General features: G+C 40.3%; 1 protein-coding gene across 6 annotated transcripts in view; it reads right to left on the bottom strand.

The window, feature by feature from the left end:
• Nucleotides 1-2,118, bottom strand: part of LOC112156109 (RNA-binding protein with multiple splicing) — a 49,952-nt gene extending 47,834 nt beyond the window's left edge. For 2 of the 6 annotated variants that reach the window (XR_004949600.1, XR_004949601.1), the window contains exon 1: nt 1,693-2,117. Coding sequence is in view for 4 of the 6 variants with exons in the window: in XM_036216613.1 (XP_036072506.1) it covers nt 1,693-1,755 (63 nt within the window). In the remaining 2 variants the exon portion in view is untranslated. Of the gene's footprint in view, nt 1-1,692 lie in introns of all 6 variants that reach the window. The other 4 variants (XM_036216613.1, XM_036216612.1, XM_024288272.2 and 1 more) reach the window with 2 other exon arrangements.
• Nucleotides 2,119-11,111: the final 8,993 nt, after the last annotated feature.

Genomic DNA, 11,111 nt, shown 5'->3' with positions numbered 1-11,111 from the left:
ATAACCCTTGTACTATCTTATGGGGTCCAGATGACCCAAGCCTTACATTGACCTGTAATCCATCCCATGACAAATGTGGATGAAGGTGGACAGGATTTCATGTCTGCCACGGATACCAGTGAAAGTAAAAAATTATTGGAACAAAAATAAAGTTCTGCACACTGTTTTTTGGGGTCCAGATGACCCCATTTCCAACATCAACATACCTAGGACAGCACATGCGTTACAAGACTAAAAAAAAAGTAACTTGGACAACTTTGGGAGAGATGATTGAAATATTTTCCAACAGAAGCTCAGGACACCATGTTTTAGCAATTGAGAGGTTATTTCATGGACCGAAACCAACTATCTATTAGTTAAATAGTTTATAAGCCAAACTATATAAATCTATCATTGTCGCATTGATAAAAAAATATTTTTATCACCATTTGTCCAGACAAAACAACGATTTTTTCAGTATTTGGGGAACTCTTGAGCTTATGGAGATCTTCATGGTCACAAAAACGGGTTAGTATAGTTTCAAAAAGTAATAAGTAACCTGTATATAAAAGAGTAAAAACACTTTGGGACAATTTAAATACTTGTCAACATAAACTCAGGACATCTTGTTTTAGCAATTGAAAGGTTTTCTTATGGCCCAAAACCAACTACTACTGATTAATTAGGTACTTTATTTGCCAAAAAACACACAAACCTATCACTGTCCCTTGATAGAAAACAATATTTATTACTTTTTGTTCAGACTAAACAAAGGCCTTTGCTTTGGGGGATTTTGGGAACTCTTGAAGCTACATAAACTCCACAGTCACCCCAACTAATAGAGTATTACATCAGTCTGAGTACATTGGACGATTATCAGTTAGTGAGTAACATTCTGCTGAGTTTTAATCAAATTACTCCAAGAGCAATAATCTGATCTACCTTCTTCCCTCTGGTGCAGAGGTGGGCTCTGGAACAACAAAGACCTCAGATACTTGCGTGAAAATAGGTCCAGAAACAGAACCAAAAAGACGTGGATGGACTCGAACCAGGATGAAGAAAAGGGCGGTTTATCTTCTAATGAATGCAGGACATTTTGTTGTGTTTAGATCCAGATGCGGGAAGAGGCTCCTGTTGTTTGACTGTGAGGTTGGATTACAAAGAGTCATTGCCTACATGTTGCAGCAGCAGTTGTTTGAACTTGAATGCCTTGCTCATCTTTAGTGAGAGCTAATTCACAACCGGCGAGTGTCATGCAATTATTATTGCATTAAAAAAGGTGCCAATTTCCTAATTTATGTTTCTAAAGCAAGTTTTTGGTCCATTTTAAAACAAATTATAGTTAAAACTAAAGAAAGATTAAACAATTATATATTTTTACTTTTTAAACTAACAGAAAAGCTACTTTATATAAAAAAGTAACTTTATAGGAGAGAAAATGACTATTATTAATTGAAATTACTGTAATGTAGGTTAAACATAATTAAATTGTAACAAAAAAAGGTATAAAATACAATTAAAAACAGGTGAGAGATATATATGTGAAGATTTTAAGGTAAAACATGAAGATGTGAGAACTTTTTGAAGGATAAAGTCGACCCTAATTAACTCGGGTTCACCTTAACAGGTAGAACGCGGGTGGCCGGGGAGGCTCTGCGGCTGAAACAACCTAACAAGTAGTTCTCGGGTCTGATTTAAGGTGGAACCGCGTACCTCCTCTTCGTGGTTGGTGAATTCAGTCTGGTCGTTCTCCTTCTCGATTTTGTTGTTGTTCATTCTGAGCCGGACTGGTGTCGCTCTCGCTCGGGACGGTCGTCTTCTGGTCTCGGTCTGTCCTCCTCGCTTGGATTCGACAAGACGGCAGTCCGCGCGCGCGCCCGCTGTCCCACTGACCCGAGCTTCCTTCACTTTTAGTTTTGCCTCATGAATCCCCCGCTAAATGCCCCCCTTCGGTCGTGTCTGTATCACTCAAAGCGGGTATTCCTCAGCATTCCCCGGGAAGCAGAAGTCTCCTCACTGTTTCCCCTGATACGAAAACACAGCGAATGTTCGGTGGACCGAGCCGCAGGCAAACTTCTCTCCCCATCTCCGCGCGCCAGGCAGGGAGGGAGGGGTTTAGGGTGGGGTAAGGAGTGGGATGCGCCGCAGCCTGATCAAGATTTATCAAGTAGCCTCGTGCAGGGAGAGAGCTTCAGTGGAAAATCAGTATCAATCAACTTTCGGACCAGCTGCGTGTTATTTTAGTCCCGGCAACATTCCTGAAATAGTCTTCCAATGTGCTGGATTATTTATTTTGATCAGGCACTATAGGGTTTATTTTTCTCCAATCAAGTATTTTAAGAATTATCTCTACATCATAAATTTAAAATTGTTCAAATTTGGAATAATTGTGTAAAGCTTCCCAGTTCTCTTTATGTATAGATTGTAATATTCTAGGGTTGTAGGAAAATATTGATACAAGGAAATATCGCGATACTTCATTTGGCGATAACTATTAGCAAACATGTTTTTGTATGTCTTATTTTTGTTTTTACTGCCTTGATGGCTAATGGCAGTACAGCCCCCCGAAGATCTTTGAGGAACTATACATCAGACCAAAAAACACCAAGATCTCAAGATAGCCCTAGATATAGATTTAGATATTCACTCAATTTTAGTCTCGCTGTTATAGTTGAGACAAAGCTCAATGAGACAATTACAACTTAGTTTTTACTTGGGTTGGCCACCGAAACTCTGACATTTTTTTTACTCTTTAAAAAGTTGTAGAATATTGTTCCCAATACTGTCTTGGGATATATCGTGATATAGTATTGTGATGTGTGTATCGTGATACGTATTGTAAACTCTTGCCAGTTTACAGCCCTATTATATTCAGCTTTGTATTGGAGACATACATGGATCTACAGTATTTGTCCGCAAGTATATGCACCACAATGAAGAGGAACGAGGAATTTGACGCTTATTGTTTGTATGTAATAACTAGCTTTTTCAAACTACTTTTCATCTAAAAGTGTTCCAATTTTAATACTTGTGTCAACCGTGTAAAGTTTCCTGATTCTCTTTATACATTTACTAGATTATTATATTTCAAGGGTGTAGGAAAATATTGATTCAATGAAATATCGCAGTTCATCATTTGGCGATACATGTATCGATCATGTAGGTTATGACGCCATGATTATCCCATTGACTTTCTACAGAATTGCAGGATGACCCAGCAGAATTTTAGCATGATGATGTCATCCATCTGAACTTGGTGATTATATCAGCTGTTAGCAGTCAGGCTTACAAATTAGCTATCACAAATAAGCTATCCCACTGGCATAATCACACTTAATAGGAATCTTCTAGTTGTAATTTGTATAACTCTAATCCCTTTAACTCCAACCCAATAGTGGGACGATTGACTGTATATAAGAAGTGGATGGAGCGAGTGTGACATCATATTTTTTCAGTACAAGCCTATTGAGATTTGGGATTCCTCGAGCCCGGGAGTACTCCCTGTTTGGAACCCAAGGGGGTAGGGGTAAGTCAGTCCAGTTTTTATATACAGTCAATGATTTTAACCCAATAGTCAGATTTTAATTAAGCACACAAGTGGTCATTGAATTTTTTTCACTGAAATTAAAACAGAAAAGATAAAATAACACGTAATATCTATTAATTTAACTAAAATGAACTTTATCTTGAAAATGCAGGATTTTTCAAATCTATGTATCAAACCAGACCTGTCATGGTCTGTCTGTCACTACAGTCAATGTAAGGGATAAAATAGTTTATCTTAAATTTTTTTAAATAAATAAATGCTCTTAACCAGAAAAATGTATATCTTTTGAATGAAAAGTAAAGCAACAAGGGCTGTCAGACAGACAAATCAAAACATTTTTGGAGAACCAATCTCATGCAAAGGTTGTGCTTCCGCCCAATAATTTGGCAGGATTATGCATCCCCAAACGCCAAACATTTCTAAAAAATATCATACAAGTAGCCTGAGAATCATTGGAACATGTTCTGTAAAGGTTTTCTAAAGATTTGACTCTCCATCTGTCGACAAAAACACCACACCCCAGATTCAAAGCCAAATGTAAATAAAATAAAACCCAATAAAATTGCTAAATTTGCCAGCCTTTTATTTAATTTATTTCATTTTTATTAAGTTAGATTCAGTTGAGAGCGGTTTCGGGTCAAATAGTGAGGAGAACAAGCCCCTAGAGGTGACTTGATGAACTAACTCTGAGTTCTTTTTGTTTTTGAATGTGCTTCAAACCGGAAGTTTGGAAGGTTTATTTGTTAAACCAATTTGGACAAAACACTAGTTTAAAGTCATATAGATGTTATTTTAAATTATCTTCAAAATTTCAAAAAATAAAACCAAAAAGTAAAATTTCTTTCCTCCTTAAATGTATATTTTTAAGTGTTGCTACATTGAGATCAAAAGTTGCCATCAGGAGGTCAAAAGAAAAGACTGTTTAACTGGTTTCACTAAGAACTAGTTAAAAACTTTGCTGACATTAGTCTTCAACTGTCTCTCTTATTGTTTATATCACTTACTATCTCACATTTAACTAAAGCTGCATGACCCATTCCATCATAAACCAGGCAGAAGAAGATGACCTGCTACCTCCTTACGCATGCACGTGTGCTTTCTCCAAATACTGAAACGCCAAACTCAGCACAACAAGCACCCGTAAAGACACACGGATCATGAGACTCCAACAATTATCAACCCTACGATTTAATCCTCTGCTCTGCAAATAATTCATCATGTCACGGCTGATGTGCAGTTTTTCTGGCGAATCTTATCTCACTGCTAAACCACATTCACGCCGGTCTTGGTAATGCTCATTCAAGCGGCCACTTCCACTGTAAAGTCTATGTAAATGCATCTACATTTGCAGTTTAGGGTTGAAAATTCAAAACTATTGTGCTTACGCTCCGTTACGCACATTTTTAGGACCATTTCTGGGCTCTGGCAACAGTTGCGCAATGCTAGTTAGGCCAAGTTGAACTTTGACCAATCGGCTCGGATTTGGTAGTGATATATGGATGGTGTCCCTTCAATTCATGGAAGTGACAACCATTTAAAATTGATCATGAAGGAGAAATTTGTATTTTTTTTCACCGTTTTGACAATAAACCCTAACCACCTTCCAACTTTAGGTGACGGACATATGCTAGTAGAAGAAGAAGCCCCACCCTGCTTGTCCAGTGTGAACACCATGGGCTAAATACACATAGAACATATGTTATATGCACAATGTATTCGTAGCTTTACAGGGAGGAAGGTATGGTGTTCATGGAAAACTAGAGAGACAACACCTGGATGTTGCTCAAGATTGGGGCCGTGGTGTATATTGCGCTAATCCCCTATGCTTGCTTACCACAGACGTTTTGATTTATGGCCCAGGTGAGTAAGCAGCCAGACCTCAGAGCCAAGGAAGCGATGTCTCAACCGCAGTTAAAATCTGAAACATTAAAAAGTTTGCTGGCACGCCTGCTTTTGTCTGCAGCACGAGGCGCAGAGCAGCTCTCAAATCAACCATCATCAGGTCACAAGACCGCCTCGAACACTCCCTAATTTCAAAACATTTATTTTGAGCAACTGCCTGACTTTGTATTCCACCATGAAAGGCTCAACAACAGTAGTTGTGCTTTAGAGACTTTGTCAACCAGATGCGTGATGTTTATTGCACAGGACACGCGCCCGCTCTGTGTGACAGTCACTGCAGAAAACAGAACGAGTCGTTTTTGCTGCTCTTGCACCTCAAAAGCAACAAAAGATGAAGTCGGCGTGGAGTTTTCAGCATTTTTGTCCCTGCATTCTCTCTGATCACGTCTATATCAATTACGCTCCGTCTGAAGCTTAGACAATGAACAGAGGGGGGACGTGGCAGCATCTTTTATGCTGATGAGAGGCGGTTGGGGATGATGAGACGGGGAGGAGGCTCTCGGAGTCTTCCAAGCAGATAAAAATGGAAATCTTCCCCTTGCTGTTCAACACGCCGTTATCAAAGCTTCCTGCCGGAGTCTGGGGAGCAACGCGGGGGGAGGAGAGGTAGGAAAAGGGAGGAGAGGATGGGGCTGGAGATGTCCCAGCTGTGTTTGACAGGTCTCAGGGCTGAGCTGTGTGGTCTCATGCTTGGAGACCCCCCACCCCCCCTCGCCCATAAACACTGACACAAACACACATACCGGGAGGGGGGTTGAGGAGCAAGGAGCGGCATGGAGATCAGACTACCTCCTAGCTGTCTCTGCTGGTGTTCTGGGGAAAGTGGCAGCAAGCTTTGACATAATCATCCAACCTTACATGAAGATCATTTGATGGCCCGCTGACTGAACAATCCAATACTGGTCGGACCGACGCCACTGGGGGTTCAGGTGTTTCTGCTGGAAACACAAACTGACGGGACAGGTGTGTCCTTCCTTTGTTTCTCAAACCTTTAGGTTTGAGCATCTGGTTAGTTCTCCTTCAATTGGAGGTGTTTCCGACCTACCCAACAGGAAGAGGCCTCGGGGCAGAGTTGGGACTGATTTTATCTCTCGGTCAGCGTGGGAACACCTCAGCAGCCCCTTAATTGAGTTGGAAAAGGGGTGGAGAAGTCTTGAAATGAGTTCTCGGGCTCTTACCACTGAAGCTGTAGTCACATACACCCTACAGAGGGTTGATCCGCACTGGTGCTGCCGGTTTTTGTGTTGTCTGGGCCCATGAGGGGTCATTGTGGGAGCGGCAGTATCTTAAGGGGACCATAGATGTGTCTACCACCTTAAGGAACATCATGAAAATGATTAAAATGATTGTCGCAAATGTGGTAGTATATCGTGAAGTATTTTTAAGAATAGTGTAAGTTGCACATATTCATGTGATGTGTCATACGGTACCCCTACGCCACACTCTAGTGTTAGTAAGGTGCAAGTAAAATGGTACATGGTGTATACTCGTATGGTGCTTTTCTACCTTGCTTGAGGGTCCAATGCGGTTTACAGTCACACACATTCATACACTGATATCAGCTCCACTGCACCAACCTATAACCACCAAGACCAATGTGAGGTTCAATGTCTTGCCCAAGAACACTTTGACATATGGGCAGGAACCAATCTAGCGATCTTACGGTTCGATCGCTCTACTTTGGCATGACTTCTTTTCGCTCTTCAGGAACACCAAGTGATCTGACCTTGCCTATTGTTCCTGTAGACAACCTGCGTGCCGCATACAGGTTTGCCGAATTTTCGAGAGCAGATAGCCCATATCCAATCATAAGGACAGTTGGGGCTTCCACTCCTGAGCTGAAGATTGCAGGTTAAATTCCCGCCTTGCCCATGTGTGGAAGTGTCCTTGGGCAAGACACTGAACTCCACATTGGTGGACGGTTGGGGCCAATGTTCGGCTCCGGAACCACCATCAGTGTGTGAATGTGACTGTAAAGTGCTTTGGGCCTTCAAGAAAGGTAGAAAAGTGCTATACAAGTATATACCACTTATACCCCACTAATGCCTGAGACTTGGTCCAGATAAGATGCTGGCAATTCAGAACTAATTCCAAAACTCATCCTCTGGACCTGTAATGCTATGTTCACACTAAGCATTTGACATGCTTTGGGATATGGGATTCACACTGGACTATTGCTACATAATACTACCACAGATCTACCACATTTCTTCCACTTGAACAATTGGATGAGGTTTGGTCCGAAACAACACATTCTCATTCACAGCTCGTCACATATTGACGCATGGTTAAGGACCTCTCAGGGTCACTTTTTGGGTGTCCCCAACTTGTCATTTTTTGACATGAAGGCTTTTCCAATTGAATCAAGGGTCCAGCCGTTTTGTTGGACATGGTACCGGATGCGGACCGAACCTCGGGACAGGTCTGGTACCGGTTCTCTAACCTGGTACCCTAACCCTAGCATGGTCATGTCTGGTATCATGTCTGGAACCGGTGCCGCATCCGGAACTGGTACTGATCCGCATCCGGTACAATCCACATTTTGTACCGGGCACTTCCGTAAATGAAAATGGACGCCATTCATATAACATTATGGAGTTGGTTTAACTTTTATCATGAATTCAGTGCATGCACGTTTATACAGCCTAAAAACGGTCATGAAACTTGCGTATGAATGCGAGAATTTTAGTTGGAGAAGCCTAAAACGTGCATATAAGCACGTTTACATTGGCTTTTCATTGGAAGAGGCCTTTTGAACCCGTGCTGGCTAACATATGTGATCGTAGCTTAAGCCCTGACTGGTCCTTTGATCAGTCTACAGGTAAAGAACAGCATAAGTTCTCTGTTTCTGCAAGTAAAACTACAAAAGTAGAAGATTGAGATGCAAATCCACTTATCCAACACTGTCTTCTGGCTCACTGACTCACAGTTTAAATGCCAGCTTGATGTGAACATGAAAACAAAGATCTTTCATGACACATCGCCGATTTATTGACCTCCGTTGAATCTCTGGTGGTGGACTCCTGCAGTCTGCTCTGCAGGCGGTCAGATGACTCAAAGATGTCTTGACTTTTACATTGACTTTTTTTTTTTTTTTTACATTCCACCAAAAGAAGCGAGCCACACACTCATCCAAACTCATAAACACACCATCTTCACCAAACATGGCTCCCTTCCAAAGAAACACAGGAGAGCAATCCCTCCAAAGGTCGTCTGTTAAAGCAACCAGACCTGGCAAGTTAACATGACAGCAGTTCGGCGTTTGGCAGAGCAGGGTACTTTATCCTTTCAAGTAATGTGGGCTAAGTGGCTTTCATTGGGTTCTGAGCCAGGCCATTCCATTCCTTTGAGTTCCTTACAACCAGGATTCCTCCCTTATGCTAGTGCCCTTTGATCTTCTTGGAAGATCTCTAATGAGCAATTTGTGGTCAGACTGACCCGCTCTAATTGGTTGCAAGAGTTTCTGTGCGTTTTTCTCCCTTGGATCAATCTGTTTGGGGAAATCTTCACAACTAAAAAACTAAAAATACACAAAACCTAACCCTTAATCTCTTTAATTTACTTCATTACAAAGTAATATTTGTATTTAAAAAAGCTTTTGGCTGTTATTTTCAATGCTTTGTTTTTTTAGGTGTGTAGCCTTCGTTTCATGATGATCTACTTTGTCACCATGTATTGTATTGTATTGGAACATGCTGGAAACTTACAGAACTTCTACCATTAAATGATTTTAAATCCAAGTTGAGAGCACAAAAGAAAGATTTGGTTATCTGCCACTGTTTTAAATTAAATGTTTTTATTTTAATCTGTAATTGACTTTTTTTTTTTTGTCGCCTCTTGGCCAGGACTCCCTTGTAAAAGAGATTCCTTAATCTCAATAGGACTTCCTGGTTAAATAAAGGTTAATAAAATAAAAATTAAAAAAAAGCAAGCATGAGTCACTTCAGCTTTATCTAGACTACCCCCTTAAAGAGCAGCTGTAGCTAATGTAACTAATTACATTCACTCAATTACATTTATTTCTGGAAAATATATGACCAAAAACAATAAATCTTTCTTTTCATATGTGGTTAAAATTATTCTTGTTCAATATTTTGTTCAATTTTCTTTTTAAATTTTTTTTTGCAGGTTTAAGATTTCACATTCATTTTCCACCTGTCTGTTTCTTATAGGAGCATTTCATATTAGCTTTTACCAAACTTGAATAAATGTAAAAGAATTGGACAATTAAAATTGGGAATAATTAATGTATATTACTATATTTTGGATATTTGTCTGTTTTCACCTAATTTTTTGTGTAGCTTATCTTCCTGTGTAATAAAACTCACTTCTGGATTCAGATTTTTCTGTTTTCTAGTAGTGGATAATTACATGTTCCTGGCAATGACAGAGCAAAGCTTTAATCACGTGGTGGGCAGATGTGTCGAATTGTCCTTAGGCAAGACACTGAACCCCACATTGCTCCTGGTGGTTATCGGTTGGCACTAGTGTTGGATGAATGGGATTGTGACTGCAAAGCGCTTTGGGCCTTCAAGGAAGGTAGTAAACTGATCAATAAGTACACCCATGTACAAGCACCCATACGGGGAGTTGACTCCTAGGGGTGCTGCGGGTTCTTAGGTTATCCAGGCCAGTGGAGGTCATAGAGGGGAGTGGCCGTATCTGAAAGGGAGCACAGGTGTGTTTGTCTTGCAGTTCCCTTGAGGCTCGTATGACTACCTCAAGGGACATCATGACAATGGAACATACCATTGATATATGTGTGGTTAGTGTATCGTGAAGTATTTGTAAGATAATTGAAGTTGTATGCACTTATGACATATGGGTGATACTTTTGAACGGTACTGGTCACTTACTGACCGTGTGCAAAAGCCTTAAGCACGAAGGGTACAGGTGATCTGTAACTCCACGTAGGGTAGCTGTAGGATGCCCACAAACTGCGCTCTAATTGTCTCTAAAGCACAACTACAGTCCTTACACCCAATCAGACTGGACCCAAGAACAGCATTTGTGCAAGTAGTGTTACTTGAACAGCACTTACTTCCATTACCTTTGCAAAATTCTGCACAAAAGGGAAAAAGGTGGACCATTAATGTAAGTGGGATGCTAATATTGGTCAATTTAAGATCTACTAGTTGAACTATCAAGATAGAAGCATTCTGCCTTTTTACCTGTATGTCAGCTTTTCTGTGACTTTGGTAAACCATGTGTGCAGAATGAATGGATGACAGTTCCAATAAGCTTCATAGATAAACAAGTCTGCAGTTGTGTAGGCAGCTGGAAAATGGGGGTTTTGCTGTGTGCAGTCTTTTTATGACACACAGGAAATGACAAGAACAACACAAAAAAAGTGGTGATATGGATGTGTGGCCTCGCTGTACATTTAGGCAATTCCAATTCAAGACTTTCTGATTGAGATGACCTGTGAAGGTTTTATACTAACAGAAAATAAAGCACAGAACTTGACAAATATATTTGTTCAGGAAATTATGTGTTACTGTCTCGAACTAAAAAAAAGATAGATCTGTAGTTGGTTCACCTTTGGCAAGAATTGCTTTAAGCTAAATGCTAGCTAAATATGCTAAATGCTAGCAACCAAAGTTTAATGTGAAGTTTATCCACACCAAATTAAATACAACGCTCAAAAGAATAAAAGAAACACTACAAAAACACATCCTAAATA

This window comes from Oryzias melastigma, linkage group LG18 (genome assembly GCF_002922805.2).
Source record: "Oryzias melastigma strain HK-1 linkage group LG18, ASM292280v2, whole genome shotgun sequence".
In the NCBI taxonomy this organism is placed as follows: domain Eukaryota; kingdom Metazoa; phylum Chordata; class Actinopteri; order Beloniformes; family Adrianichthyidae; genus Oryzias; species Oryzias melastigma.
The sequence above is the reverse complement of the archived record's forward strand: the minus strand, read 5'-3'. Positions and strand labels throughout refer to the sequence as shown.